Source organism: Centropristis striata, chromosome 10 (assembly GCF_030273125.1).
Source record: "Centropristis striata isolate RG_2023a ecotype Rhode Island chromosome 10, C.striata_1.0, whole genome shotgun sequence".
Lineage (NCBI taxonomy): Eukaryota > Metazoa > Chordata > Actinopteri > Perciformes > Serranidae > Centropristis > Centropristis striata.
Genome location: NC_081526.1, coordinates 11,238,231 through 11,254,934, shown reverse-complemented (window position 1 = coordinate 11,254,934; position 16,704 = coordinate 11,238,231). Strand labels below are relative to the sequence as shown.

The following is a 16,704-nucleotide window of genomic DNA, read 5'->3' as shown; positions in this document are numbered from 1 at the left end:
CTGCAGCCCCCACTAAAGTGGATGAGGCTGTACTCCACTCCGTATTTTGTGTCCCACTCTGCCTCGCTAGTGCATCTGATGTGAACACAGAGCGCTCCCCTCCACACAGCACTTCCACTCCAACACAGCGACCAGGGGGCTTCGTCTGCTCAGCGAAGTTGAGTCAACACGCCGGGAAGAAGAGCACTGCCTGGATTCATGTGGCACCTCCACACTCGCACTCCTCTTTTTCTGCAGCAACGGGGGACTTTGACTAATTCTCGGTCGCGATAGAAACCCTTTTTTAGTGCTTTGGGAAATGTGTTGGTAGACACTAATAGTTGAGTTGCAACCATTAAACGCACAGTCATTAAATATACCTGCGGATCTACTGCAGAGGAGTTTTGACAAGCGAGGATACGGCAGAGAACCTTTAAACAATAAGGATCTTCACAGAAGTGAACAATGCTCAGACTAGAGACCATCATCTGCACTTTTTCTGTGCTGTCTGTTGCAGCGAGAGCTGAATTTAAGGCACGGAACTGCAGCGAGGTGAGGGAGGCTTGTATCGGGAAAGGCTTCAGCTTCGCACATGTTCCTCTTCAGGAGATCCCAGGTAAGGCTGCACTCAGTGCGACCCGTCAATTGGGCTCACGAACTGCAAAATAGATATTTAAAAAAAAAAATACAGGCTTTGCGTGTTATAAAGCTTTTCGTGGGGAACTTAAACCCCTCCAAATATCCCATTGCAACTAATCTATGATGCAAAGTATTACTGTAGGTGTTTGTTTGAATGCTGCAGGGGCTGTGACTGCAACACATGAATCTGTTATACAGCAGCTCGACCACCTGTCACTCAATAAGTTGCTGCAAGTCTAACTGACCTAAGTTTTACACAGGGGATATACCCAATTACCAAAATAGTCTTACATGACCTGACTGGATGCTGACCAACAACTGGTGCAGCTTCCTGCACCCAAACAGCTTGCATCAGTGAAGTGACAGACCTGCTGTAATCAGGAAAACCCCTCATCCAAAACGGCCACTTTTTGCCACTTAATGCGAGCTGGTTTACTGACTGTATATTCATGCTGAGATGACAATATCCTATCAGCCAGCCAGAAATATTGAATGTGTATCCTAATGAGCCCCATAGGCAGCTGTGGGTTGGATCTGTGTCCAGCAGAGGTCTGCAACTGTGTTAACCAAGCAGAGATAATGACTGATCAACTGTGCAGATTAACTCCTGTACTGAGAAAATTAAGCGATAAGGTGAAGTGGAACTGCCGGCTCTTACTGTGCTTCAGTAGCAGTCCATTACAATGAGTCAATGACATACTTTCAGGTACTACTACACTGTGGAGCAGTTATTTCAAATGCCTTACATAATTCATTGTCACATATAGTTTATTAGATGGGCAGAGGATAATACATGCAAACGATCAAGGTTTAATAATGCTTGTTTGGATTCAAAACTAAGAACATGTTTCAGAAACAATTTTCTAAATACATACTTTTTGCTATTAGTGGAAATACAGACAGTTATATACACAAAAAATGTTTACTGCTATAATATATTTTATACATCAGTATATAGCTAATAGTATTCTGGGGTTCCACATGATTAGTGAAGGCAATTTTTGGCATGTAGTTATGTGTGCATCTGAAGAAAAGTAATTAGGAATAAAAGATGTTCTTTTTTTTTTCATCACTCCATTTCTCCAGGTCGTCATTGTTGTGCTCCAAGGCCAATCATTTTCTCTATAAAGCAGGAAATCTGGCACAAGTAAAAGGCTGCATATTTGATAACAGGCGCACCTGTTCAGAGATGGGCTGAATAACTAACTGATTAAATCCTTTGGATCCATGTCCCTGACATCACAACTAATCTCCCAAATGAGTGAAAAATTCAATCTCTCTCATCTGTGAACGTTGTCACCCTGAATAAACGTCTTTTGATGTGGTCTTTGAGCGAGTCATAACCTCACATGTCTGCCGGAGAGACAGCGCATTATCAACACCTCAGCAAATTCACACAGTGATGGGCTTGCCCTTCAGGCTTGCGACTTATTGCCTCTCCCTCATGCAAACAATAATCAAGCTATGAGCCAAATCGTGAGGTGAAAATACCTTTTATTTTCAAAGTTAATTGAAAAGCACAGCAACTTCTCATCAAAAAATATCAGAAGCAGCAATATATATTCACAGTTTAAACCCTGCATATTAATATAAGTTGAGCTGATTTTGAATCTCATCTCATGGATGGTTCTTTACTTTCCTGTTCCCTTTCCATTCAGTCCATTCAGAATAGAGCTGAGCTACTTCCTATTTATTATATGAGATGAATCAGGCATTTTCTGCTTTCTACTATTATTATTTAAGTATGTACTTTATCTAATTTTAGTTCACTCAGTACTTTAAAGCACACTTACAGAGTACACTCAATTATAGTATGCTTATTTTGTTATATATATTTTTTTTATTCATTATTTCTAGCCCTGTTGGAATATTAGCTGTTTTGTAGTGGCACTGAAGGGGTTAAGAAGAGTGCCCATGTGGCAGGCGGGGGAGCATTTTCAGTGATGACATTACTTGAGAGTTAATATTCCAGTACTTGTAGATTAGTTGGTCCTTGTGGGACTCAGTGTAGAGCGGCTCTTAAAGCTTCCTGTATAGCTTATTGTTCCTGTCAGCCTTACAGCTGCCATCACATTCTATTAACTCACTGATGATTTGGCAAAAAAAACATCAACCTTCATGTTACTGGTCCACCTCTACAAATGATGTTTTCACTGCTTCCATAATACTTCATGCTAAATGGCTGCTCTTTGCCGTTTGATTTCCTGAAATATCTGTCGTTATCAGAGACTTCAACATCAAATTGCTTCGGCAGGGAGGTGTGTACGTGTGTGTGCACGCGCGCGTGTGTGTGTGTGTGTGTGTGTGTGTGTGTGTATATGCTGCTTCTTATGTAAGATGCCATTAGACACCTTGTTAGACATCAAATTAGACAGGAACCATTTGATTTTCACTTATGAAGTTACACATATGCCACATTTTTGGACTTACAGTATCTGTTTAAGTTGATCCCATTAGACTGCTGTTACATTCTTTATCGCTGTTATGTTAATGTTGGCTGTTTGTTTTCATTAGGAGCTGTTTCCCCTTTTCACATTTTACTGTTTTTTATTCAAATTGCTTGCTGCATTTCACATTCTGGTCATACTGTATGTTTGTGGGCAATATAAAGCACTCATTACACCCATTATAAATATAATAGAAAAATAACAGCAGGGTATGATTGCAGGAGAACTGCTCTCAGCACAACTTAGAGTTTTCAACCACTGCAATATGTTTTTCATGAAGATGAAAAATGAAAAGCTTACAATCCCATATCTTTGCTGTTGTGTTTGGTCAAACAGAAGGAACCAGGTCAGGTGGAATGACAGCAGTGGAGTCAGTGTTATTGACAGAAATGTTGTTATGATCCAAAGCCTAAAGGCTCAGTTGGTACAGTAATTCCACAAGACTTAGGCGGTGCTTCTGCCAGCTGACCGGGCCAGGCTGGAGGCTGTCAACAGCTACACGGTGGAGGCATTTTAAACCACGGGAGCATGAACTTGTGGATTGCTCTTAAAGTCTTTAAGTGTTCACGCATCTAAAACTGCCTGGAGCATCTAACTCTCCACAGCAGACTTTGCTTCTATCGGTTTAATTTGGTGGCACAATGTAACTACGTACATTGTAGGCCTGAACAATTGCAATACGGCCTATTGCAGTTTTCAAATTGCATGGGGGCAATATTTATTAAAGCAAAATGACTGTAAAAAAAAAATGTATTTGAACAATCGTAACATCTCTGTTTGGTATACAGGTGCATCGCAATAAATTAGAATATCATAGAAAAGTTTATTTCTGTCAGTAATTCAATTCAAAAAGTGGACATAACACATTATATACATCCATTACACACAGAATGAATCATTTCATGTCTTAATTTATTTAATTTCTTCTAATTATAATGATCATGGCTTACATTTAATGAAGACCTAAAATTCAGTGTCTCCAAAAAAACAGAATATTAGAATAGACCAATTTTAAAAAGTATGTTTAATATGAAAATGTTGGCCTCTGAAAAGTATGTCCATCTATTGGTTGGCGCAATTTGACTAAACTACTGGAAATGTTATTTCCATGATATTCTAATTCATTGAGATGCCCCTGTAGTCTCTGCAAAATATCAAACCATATAGCTATATATTTGTAAGTAGAGTTTTGAGATACTTGAGTATTTACAATTTCTGCTACTTTATACTTCTACTTCAGATCATTAATAGAAAATATAGATAAATCAACTGATAAATTATGATGAATTATTATTTGGTCAAGATACCCAGCAATATACGGAGCAGTTAAAATGAACTCCACCTTCAACCACTACGACATTCATGTGATGAATGTGTTAATGCATCACTATAATCAGTAGTGGATCACTAATATAATATGTAATATTATTCAGCATAATGAGTCCCTTGGTGATTAGCTTTAGCTATGTTTAGCTGTTAGCCTCTTCGCTATTATGTAGCAAGGTGTTCAAAGACAATTGGGCCCCAGAGACTTGTTTTTGCACACACTTATTGAGCATGATAGCCAATAGAACAAAGCTGCATTAAAATAGGGCTGGGCGATAATGCCAATATTTACTATCACAACATTGGTAATTTCATATCATGATGGTGATACATATCATGAGGTAGCATTTTTATGGTTTATGATTTTTATTTTTTGGTGATACTCTGTAAAAAATACCCATTTTGTTACGTCTGTGTGAATTAAATAGTTGATGAATGGAAATAACTCACAACTTCAGTGCAAAATGAACAGAACAGTTTAAAGTGAAATGTAGAGGGGAAAAAAGATAAATAGACAGGTGTACACACATCAAATTTTCTTAGACATTTAAGTAATTATGCATTCATTGTAATACTCACAATATGATTCCATTGAATTATGATATGATAAAGGATTGATGTTATTATATTGAATCATCACCCAGCCTTAATTAAAACAACCATAAGCACAGTGCTTGACAGCATAACAAGCACTATGTTTATTTTGATCATAATGTGGTAAATATGAAAGCTATAATTTTAACAAACAGCCTTGTTATGTATTTTGACAACACAGTGATAAAGACTGCATTAAGAATAGTGCCTGACTTCACTGACTGGCCACTGGAAATGAAAATGTTACTTTCTGCAACAGGATTTTAGTTAGAGTAGCGGTAGCAAAGATGAATGTTATCTTGGTGCAACCAGATAGAGATTTAGGCTCAAACTCACTAGTTTCAGAACATTGTTTAGTGTCGACTTTACAGCCTCACTTAAGAGAGAATTACACACAGCTAGTGCAACAGGCTGCTTAGTAGTTCTTCCACTTCTGCTTTATTTTAACTGTTAAATGTGTTGAATTTTAAATCCACCTCTTTGTAACTCCGGTTAAAGATCAGACCTGCACTCAGTCTGGCCCCAGCTGTCTCACTTTCCACTCAGCTGGTTACCCAATGTCTGAGACAAGATGGGAAGATATGGAAAGTGAGTCACACAGGAGACTGCTGGATTCAATGGAACTTCTTAGCATGTCATACTCTATGCTATCATTTGACGGCCAGCTCTGTTTACTCCCAGCAAGGAGATGGAGATGGGACAGAAATAACGGTGCTGATATTTTATGTGATCCTCTGCTGCCTGCACAACGAGGCAAATGATCTCTGCCGAAGCGTGTAATATGCACAGGTTCTCTGCCGTCATATAATGGGATGGAGAGGATTAAAAAGGGCTAAATGGGAGTGCCTGCAGAGGGAATGGCCAGGTGACTTTGTTAGCCCCGGCAGCATACGCCAGCGTTGCTGTGATGTATTGTCAGATTATTGTGACCTTGCTGTCACTCACATGTGGAGATAGATCTGGGAATGAGGTCCTGAAAATGATCACAGCTTCTGACGGCTTTCTGTTTACGCTTTTTACATTTCACTCCACAAAAATCGAAATATTTGTGATAAAATTGCTGATAATTGGACTTTTGGGATTGGCAGTTATTGTTTGAGTTTGGATATGGCCTTACCAGTATTCAAGGCCGCATTCTGCTGCGTAATGTAATGTGAATGTGTCCTACTGAGAAGCGGAGGGGGGGCACTATCAAGGAGGAAGAATCCAAACAATCATCATTTTTCCCGCGGCAGAGGGGATTTCTCAAACGCTGCCTCCATCTCTGTGTCATCAATCATGCTCATGAATGCCAAAATGGCCTCATGATGGGCTCTCTCTGCAGGTGTTCCCTCTGAGAGCTGTAGGAAACATTGTGTCCCGCTAGTGTTTTAGGGTTGCAGCGTTAGAAGCAGAACAACAAAACACTCAAAGCATATCAAAGAAGCATATATAGTCTGTATATAGTGTGTATGTATAGATATGGGCTGCTTTAATATTGGTTGGTCCTAAATTAAATACAGATGTGACTTTTATGGCACTCTAGATCATCATTCGTCACAATTCTGAGCTGAAATCCTGAAAATTTGGATGAAATCTGTGTCAGTGAAACAATACACATCACCATCCCAACACCCCTGGCTCCGATTCTGCATCTCCACACACACCTCCATACAGAAGTAGCAGCCATTGCTCCATAAAAAGCCATAATTAAAAATTTGGCTCCCCTTTCTACTCGTTCCGATTATCATATGCTCATGAATTTGCTTGCTTCCATCGCACACAAACTCACAGATGAAACCATTAATGCTGACCTCGGGGGCCTCTATGTTGTTTTGTGCCTGGAATGACCATGCCACACTGGAATCTGTTAATGGCCACATTTTAAAAAGTAATTAAAACAGCCAAACAAACAACAACAACAAAAAAAACAGATCCGAGGAGCAATAAATCCAAATTGAGCACTATGGCTTGCAGTGTGAATGTAGCCTGTCAATCAAATCTCATCCATCCTCACCTACACAGTTCTGAGGAAGCAGATTAGCAAATAAAAGTTTTGGGATGTTAAACTCTAAATAATTAATAATGTTTTCTGCCCTAACTTTAACTTTAAACTTGCTTATCTAGTCATAAATATTTAGTGTTATTGAGAAAGTTTTCAGGAGCTATAAACCATATCATTTTAAAGCTACTGTGCAGCTGACCTTATGTCAGAGATTTCAGCTTGAGCTTTTACTGTACGAGACTTCATCATATTGACGTTTCTTTACACACAGGATGGAAACAAGTGCATTTAATAAACAGTTGGTGATGCCTGTTTCCTTCCATTCTATGTACAGTGCTTATTAAATTTATTGGACCACCGGTTTATGCCACAGCTGTCCTAAATTAACAGCATTGATTACTAAAATCATTTTTATGTTTCTGTAATGGTTAATACATCAGTATGTAGAATCTCTCCCAAATTGATATTTTTAATGCTAAAATATAATAACTGTCATTATTCATGAATTTTCAGATTTACTGGTCTACAAAAACTGTAAAAATAGTAAAGCACATTATTATTTCTTGATTGAGATGTGAAATTATAGTTATTTACTTGTATTACTGAACAGAAAAATGAGTTTAAGTGAGCAGGCTGAAATCTGGCTATAAAAATGTGAATTCAGTTTGTTATATGCCAAATAAATAACAATAACATTTTAGTTTTAAACAAGCTTTTGAAAGATTTCTTAAAATACATCTTGTTTTTATGACAGGTGGTCTAATAAATTTATTAAGCACTGAATTTACAGTATAGCTATCTATAGAATTGGACCACTTGCTTGATCACCTTTTATAAAGCAATGCAATTAGATGATTTTATCTGACCAACGTTACAAAGCCCAAGTTATTTCATTCTGTCAGCCTTGAACTGACGGTCTGTACACCAAAGCTCTGTTCCAGCTCCCAAAAGGAAGATGTCTGTGAATTCTGATGTGTCTTGGTTTCTTTGGAAAAAGAGTCTGTCTTCAGGGTTACTTTTACTTTTTTTTAAACACCAAGAGTAGTTTCTGGATAATATTTCTAAACCCTAATCCTGTCTGACCCAGGCGTTCTGTGTATTCTGTTTGTGGCCTTCAGCAGGGTTTATGTCCAACGTTTCTGCTGCTCATAACCTTGGTTGCTGAAACGCTAATGCGGCCGACACATCTTGAAAACCGGGAGGGATTTTAGCTTGCATATAACAATGCTGTTTGTTTAGCTAATTTATAGTACATATTATGTGAAGAAGAAAAAATCACTATTCAGATGATTTAACTTGTCTTTCATTTGTTTCAATATAGCACCAAAGCATGCTTCTTTGTCATTTCTGAATACATTAAGAATGGAAACATGAAAGACACACTGGGTTACTGAAGCCTGACCAAATACTGTAAGCCGCGCATGGTTTATAGCGTCAGTAAGCACTTGTTATCATATAGGTGACTGAAGTAATGATGGTGCGAACACAGCCGTAAAGAATTAATGTTTGTCAAACTCATTTGAGATAAATCTACTGTGAAAAACAAGGAAAATGGATTGAAGTGAGTCTCCTGAGACGGCATGGCAATAGCTGTTTCATGGTTTAAGAATCATTTGAAATGTGAAAGAATGAGTGCTCCTGTTGTCAACAACAGATTGAATAGATGTTATTTTGATCTATTAGTTCCTGTCAACAACTGTCCAATTAAATTCTAACCTGGAGCAACTAAGAAAGAGATTTTTCTTTCCCCATTTAACAAGCTGGCATAAACACACTTCCTATCGTCACTGATCTCATATTTTTATTTATGTTATATTTTCCTTTTTTCATAAAAAAAGACCAGTATAGCCTCCTATATGCCCGATTTGTTAGAGAAATGGAAGCATTCGACTCCTTTTGGTGGGTTAGATGTTTTTATAATCTCTTTCGACCCAATCCGGTTGATACAGTGGACCTCATTCTGTTCACAGCTCAAAATTTACTTTCTCATTTCCTCAGATTGAAGTGGAAGGTAGTTGAGAGGTGTTACCTTGGATAAATTGTGAAATTGACTGTCATATTTTTTTTTTCTCGCCTGGGAATCATAAAATGCGGCAGTGGTTATTGTTGTTCTGTATGTGTTAGACGGCCGGCGATATTATTCAGACGTATCTGACACATATCTTATCTGACTACCTTGTGTGATTCTGTTTATTTCTTTATTTTTTAGAATTGTTTACACAGTTTCTAGTAGTTGACAAAATCCCACTGTCTCTTTTCAAGCCTTCACTGACTTTTCAGAAAACAATCCTCAGGATCAATGTGCGTCTCTTCATTGACACGAGGATCAAATTCCGGCTTTTGGCTGTGACGTATAGCTGGTACTTTTCCCCGACACCTCATCTGCCTGTCAAAACCTAGCCATCATGAAACAAAGCCCCCTCGCAAGCCTCGTTGCTGTCGTTGGATCTATCTTTAGCCACGCGTCTGCCACTCCTGTCTTGTTGACAACGTCTGACTAGACATGATGTGCAACTGGAGAGGATGCTTGCCTTTTCCACTGCTGCTGAGGACGCTTCGGTGTGGCGTGTTCCAGCGACGCCACCATGGGGAGCTGCGTGTTGTGTCCTCACCCTCTCACTAAAGCATTCTGCTGACTAGAGGACACTTGCTCTGTAATAAGGCTGCAGGGCTAATAATGGCTGGTGTCTGTAAAACTAAGCTGTAAATGCTGAGTGAAAGGTAATGATCAGTGCAGGTCTCGTGGCCCTCGAGGTCTCCGAACAGCCACCAGCTGCTACCTGTAGTGCAGTGCTCTGCCATGCTCCACTTAGCAAGCCGACGCAGAAGAGAGTGGCTTGCCTGCTCACGTCTCATTCTCAGGGGCTTCTAGGCGTGCTGCCCATGCGGATCAAATATCCACACCAGCCTTCTCATGCCTCCACTTGGCTTTTTATTACATACCCCTCAATAAATATCAAAGCCAGACATAGTGCTACATATGCTGATTATGCGCTGCTTGTCATTCCTGAATGTGCTGCACATGGTGTTAGGGAAATCTATACATTAATCTTAGCTGTAATGATAATGGTGCACCTTGCAAAAGGGTATAGCACATGAATATTCCACAGCTATTACCCTCGGGGTCAAACTTATTGTACTTTTTGGTTTGTTATTTATCTTCTTGGCAAAGATTTATACGAGGAGAATTCTAGTCTTTCTGTATTGTTTTACATGTAGAGGGTTGCCTCACTGCTCCATGTAATTAGAGCTGAAGCTAATTTTTAGTGGGGGTCTAGGCAGAGGTGCTGGCTGCTGGATTCCTGCTGGATCGTCTCTATTAAGAGTGTTCGTGCAGTAAAAACCAAGAAACCAGAAGTTACCAAAAGTTAAGGTGGGTTGGAGGTTGGTTGTAAATTCTACCCTCAAGGTGGCACTATAACTATCAAGTTTATATTGTCATTATTTTAAATGGCATATTTTAATCTATCAACTCATCTGCATCTTATCTCCAATGGTCTTCTGCTTTAACAAAATGTCAAATTTTGTGACTTTTTTTTCCCTCAATTTTCAAAACTTTCTCTCAAAAATCCAATTTTCATCAGAAGCCGTCGGAACAGGATTATTGACAAACATAGCTGATGTAAACTTATCAAGAAATTTTCAAGATATCAATCCTTTTTGAAATTATACATTTACCAAAACTGACTCAGGCACATAAATGACACTCACTGAACTCAAGGTAGCACTATAACAATTAACATTATCACAATTATTTTAAATGGCTTAGCGTCAAAATGTCTCCAACATTTTTGTCTTTCAACTCCTCTGAATCATATCTCCAAAAAATGTAAAAAATTTGTGATTTCTTTTCTCAATTTTCAAAACATTTCAATCCCATTCTTCAAATGGGATCAAATTCATCATAAGACAGTCTTCCCAAAACGCTGTCAGGATCATCTACAGACTTTGCTGATGTAAACTGATTAAGGAATTTTCCATTATTTTTTTAAGTATTATTATACATTTACATTGCATAGATACTCATGAATCAAAATTGGCTTAATGGCAAACTTGCACATGTCCTGTCGTCTAGAGATATTCTGCCACTAGGGGGCGCCACAAATTGAAGAATTTACATCAGAAGATTGGTTTACACGGATTCGTATGAATTTGGTTTGCACAATCTAGGGTCATGACTCAGTCAATTCATGAAATTTGAATGCTGATTGATGAAAAGTGGCCATTTCTTACAACAACAATACACTATACTACAACAAATGTAAATTTATAGACATATCACATTTCAAACCAGCCAGAATAAATCATCCGTACATCCTGAGGAGCTATAATTGTTTAAGCACATCCACTGAATTGTGTCAAAAGATTGCCTCACTGACACACACACACACACATATTATTTATATGTATATATATATATATATATATATATATATATAACTGAAAAGCCATTTCTCTACAACGTCTTCAGAGCATCTTAAAAATGTTTCTTCTGCAGTGACAGCGGCCAGCTATGCATTTCTATTTCTCTCCTCAAAGAGATTTCTTTATCGTACATTTAGAAATATTTCAATATGAAACAGCAGCCCGTTGAGTCAACACTTGGCTGTTTTATCATGCACACAGTCTTGCACATGGTATGTTGCAGAGGAATATTTTGACATATTAAAAAAAAAGAAAATACTGACACATTTGCTAGGAGTATGAAACTGTTCCAACATCTTTATTCCTGTCCTTTTTCCCTTCACGCTGACTCTCCTGAGGATGAAGAATACCATCATACCATTGTACCGTGCTGCTTTTATTGTAGACTGTTTTATGTCAGTGAGAATTCATTTCCTCTTGAACCTGTCCTCGTTCACCCAAGGACATATACTCGTCTGTATCAGCATCCCCAAGTTATTTAAAACGCGAGCATGCCTTTCATTATGACTTCTGACATGACCCAAAATGTGATAGGAATAATGTCATTCAATTTTGATTGATGCAAGTTCTAACTTGAGCTAGAAACTTGGCTATTCTGTACACAAAACCCTCTGGAGACATTATTAAAAGTGTAAAGGAAAGACTGTGTGGAATACACAGATTTATAGATCCATGCTGGTGTGCATGTGCATTGAGTTTCATCCTCCTGTACTGTAGTTCCTGAGGATATGATCTCATTGTATTTTTCTTGGCAAAGTGTCATTATCCATCAGCTAGAGTCAGAGGTGAAACAGAAACAATGTACATTAACTGCCTCTGATGTCTGAAAGCACCTGACTGAATGCGATGAGTGATGGTTATAGCAGTGATTCACATCAACCTCCAGCTAACCTCTTGATTTATTTTTAACAAGCAGGTAAAGCGATAGAGTGATATTAGCCTGTGTTTTTTAATGAGATCCTTACAGGGTATAATTTCGAGATGTGATGCTCATGAAGCCAGAAAATAACTTGCATGCTAAATTTCTCCATACAGCTATATCCACCCACTTACTTCCTTGCAGCCATACTAATTAATTGATTCATTTGTTCATTCACTCATAGTTATCCTGTCCATGCACACATCTCGAGGCATCACAGTTATCCAGCGTGCTTAAACTGCCTCCTCTGCAGTTGTCTTTAAAATGCTCCTGTATGGAGTCAGTCATGTGGCTAAAATAACCCCAGTCTCACAGAGGTCAGCCCAAATCTATTTAGCTCAGATTTTTGATACAAGATATTTATCAGGAAAAAGAAATACCCACTGAGAATCTTTCCAGTCCATCAGCTAGAAGCTTTAAAGAAGTTGTCTAGAAGCTGTCTATATGATAACTGCAATGAGCAGCACTGTATTTATGATGTTGAAATGGGTGCAGTATTTTTTATGTGAAATTCTAACTGGTCCAAGGCTGGTTCTGTTGCCCATCTGGTAAGGCAGGGAATTGGATTAGCCTTGGATAGGCTTGAACAGCCTTTTTCTTGGGTAGACTAATCGAAGCAAGCATCAGCTGCACCATTTTAGACCACAGGGAGCAAAGAAAATGTAGTAGAATTGATGTGAAATAACTTGATTTCACATGTTTTCATTTAGGTTTACCTGTTTTTCTTCAAACAAGTTACTTTATTTGCTGAAATATTGTGGATAAATCCCAAATCTTACCAATATGATTGATTATAAAAGCAAAAATCCATTGAATTATATAAATGACATGTCTTCATGTGGGTGATTAACTGCTGTGCATCCCTTTAAAAAACACATCATCAGTCCAAATTATCCCTACCAGATGTTCTTTCTTTTTCAAAATGTTAAACCAATAAATACAAATTTGGTATTCGTTTTTTTTTTTATTTTAGAGTTAGATTAGAGTGGCTACAATATGCCACTGATTAGCAACAAGTTAGATTGTTAATGCATTTTAATCTTTTGTGGAGTGCAGATTAAAAAAATCTTCAACTTGTTACCTTGGAGGACTTGTGTAATCAATGATTAGAAAAAAATTATTAACACATGAGTGATCCATTAAACAGCAAGCAATGTCCCTATGAGAAACCAGCATGTAATTGTGCTTAGTATCCAACTGAGCCACGGGGCGGCTTCCACTGATTGGAAGGTCGGTGGTTCGATCCCCGACCATGGCAGCCTACATGTCGGAGTATCCTTGAGCAAAATACTGAACCACATATTCCTCCTGATGCTGCTTTGATCGGTGTGTCATTGAATTCCTGATGGTGGCAGGTGGCACCATGTAGGGCAGCCTCGGCCACCAGTATATGAATGTGTGTGTAAATGGGTGAATGAGCGGCGTCAATACCGTAAAGTGCTTAGAGTGGTCTCAAAGACTGGAAAATCGCTTTTCAAGTGCAGTCCATTTACCATTTATTTGGGCTTCACAGTTTATTATAGACCTATATATGGATGACAAGCTAAAATGTTCCCTACCTTTGGGTGCCTTTAGGTGATGAAGCCATGTGACAAGGAGAAGAAACTGCATTGACACTTGGAATGTTGATCTCATTAGATTTTGAGTGTGGCTTCAAGTGTGAACCCATAAAAAGTTTTTCGGGAGGGAACCTTGGGACACAGCAGATGGCAGAGCACATATGCTGTGGGTCTCTTTGGCCAGGTACACTGATGAATACTTCTGAGAGTTGGCCTACCTTTGCTGGTATACACAGAAACTTGGACTTTATTCTCCAGACTGAGTATGTTTGTAAGACATATACTAGCCATAATTTCTTCTGAAAGACCAAAAAAATGTTTGCACTTGACAGCACTAGTCATGTTCTTATTTTGCCTCAAGGAGCATGGAAGGATGGATTTACCTGTGTGTTTCCTGCAAGAATAATCACATAGGATCAAATAGCATTGATCCTATGTGATCATGAAAAAAGGCTACAATGTTAACTGTTGTGAGGCTGACTTACAGAGGGCTGGGATTAGGTGCACAGCTGTGAGATCCGACAGAAGACTAAATGTGACAAGCCTTAACAGGGAACAATTATCTGTTAATATGTGCTGTTTTGAAATTGTAATTTTCCACACAGCTTAACATTATTGTGAATTGGAACTGGGGAGCGGGGAAACCTTGGAGTTTCGGTTTAAACACCGAATCAGACAGCTATTTCTCAGTGACAACAACTCACATGGGTGTGACTGACGCATTACAGAAATATAAAAGGTTTGAAAGCTACACGTGGAGGTGTTTGTGGGATATTCTGAACAGTTATACGGATGAGACTTTAATAGGTGCGTGAACATAAAACATACAAGCAATACTAAGTATATTCACCGAGATATTTTAACTCCTATTGTGTACAGGGTTGGGGAGTAATGGGATTATGTATTTAAAATACAAAATATAAGTAACTGTAATGGGTTGCAGTTTAAATTGGTGGTATTCTGACTACAGTGGCTGTCTTTAAGATTACTTTATTAAGATTAAGATTACTTTATTATTAATCATACAATGGGGAAATTCAACCTTTGCATTTAACCTAGGGCTGGGCGATACGGACCAAAAGTTATATCCAGATATATTTAGGCTGAATATCGATATACGATATATATGCCGATATTTTTATCGCAAAGTGAGAGCAAATGTTCAGCCAAAGCCAAATATGACATGTCACAAGTAGTTTTATTGAAACGTTTATTCAAGTGAACATAAATACTATATAACAACAGGAGTAACTTTTTTTTTTAAATCAAAGCTCCATAAATTGCACATTTAAATAAAAAAAAATATCTTAAATAAAAATAGTCTATGAAATAAAATTGGCCAATCTTTTTCAGAAATAAATATATTTATATGAGAAAAAAAGACCGAACATTACAAAAGAACTAAATATGACAAACCCTAGTAAGGGCAGCATTTATATATAAAAGAAAAATAAATGAACTATATCGATATATGTGATATGGTCTAATGCCATATCACATTTAAAAAATGTTTCAATATGTTTTTCTATCGATATATCGCCCAGCCCTAATTGAACCCATCCTTTTTTTTTTACAAACAAGTGATCACACCATGCTAAGGAGCAATGGGCAGTACATATCTGCTCCCGGGGAGCTTTGTGGGCGGGTTAGGTGCCTTGCTCAAGGGCACAGTCCTTGATCTGTCAGTCCTGGGATTCAAACCCGATTCCTAACCTCTTAGTTCAGTTTGTTTTTGTTGGTTTTCTTGTCTGTCTGTAAACAGAATAGCAAATAAACCACCAACCTGATTTTCCTGAAGCTTTGTGAAAAACTGTAGTGTGGGTCAAGAAAGAACTCATAAAATTTTGGAATGCATCTGAATCCCAAAGCGGATACACATACAGTTTTTCACTTCACAGTTTTTGCTTTTGCTTACATTGTGAGGTAGGACATGATGCATTGGTGAAGGTCTGGGCTCTCCAAGTCCCTGTCTAGTTTGTTTTTCTTTTATTATCTCACTAGCAGGGACACAGTCATGCATATGTTTTTTGATAATCAGCTCTTAAATTGAACTCTTATGAGCTATTTTTGTTGTTATCATTATATTTGTCCAAACAAATGTAGTTGTTGTACTTAAGTTGTACTAGGCATTAAAATGAACAACAAATTGAAGAAAACAAGGGTGGTCTAATCATTTTCTCCATGCATGTATTCAGTAATCTGCAGTGGAATATGTTTACATGTTTAATAAACTCACATGTGGAAAGTACCCTGATGAAGAATGGGCAGAGGGCTACCAATGTGCACAAAATGGAAATCTTATCTGTATTGTATTTTCAGTCCATTAAAAAAACACACCATAACAAATAGATGCTGGAATAGATGGTAAAATGTGAGCACATCTCAGAAAGAAAAAGAGGTGGAATTTAAATATTTTTTGTCGAGATTCATCAGCAGTAATAATGAGCTAGTTGATTTGACTGACACTCCATTTGATTACAGACATTGGAGTGACATGAAATAATTGCGACTTATGATGACAGCTTGTATAGGTGTTAATAAGTCACTGACTGCATGCATAAACCTCTCTCATTAATACCCATTGCTTTACATTTTTCCACAGTTTTGGTGCATAGTTAATACTAGTGACATAACATTAGTATGTATTAAATGCGGGGTTTTTTTGTTCTGCTATTAATATGTTAATGTGAGCAGGATCTGCTGCTCTGTATGCATGTTAAACATCTGGTGGCATGGCTCGATGCAAAGTGAAGTTATGCATCCTGCTGTTGGCTCCGGACAAATAAAGGACAGGGAATGAGTTTGTACAGTGAGGTTAGGATGGGACACGTC

General features: G+C 38.1%; 1 protein-coding gene across 2 annotated transcripts in view; it reads left to right on the top strand.

Annotated features, from left to right (window-relative positions):
* The first annotated feature begins 217 nt into the window (after positions 1-217).
* LOC131979488 (glypican-6-like) overlaps positions 218-16,704 on the top strand; it is a 111,043-nt gene continuing 94,556 nt past the window's right edge. For both annotated transcript variants that reach the window (XM_059343486.1, XM_059343485.1), the window contains exon 1: positions 218-595. In XM_059343486.1, the coding sequence (XP_059199469.1) occupies positions 445-595 (151 nt within the window). In that variant the 5' untranslated portion in view covers positions 218-444. The remainder of the gene's footprint in view (positions 596-16,704) is intronic.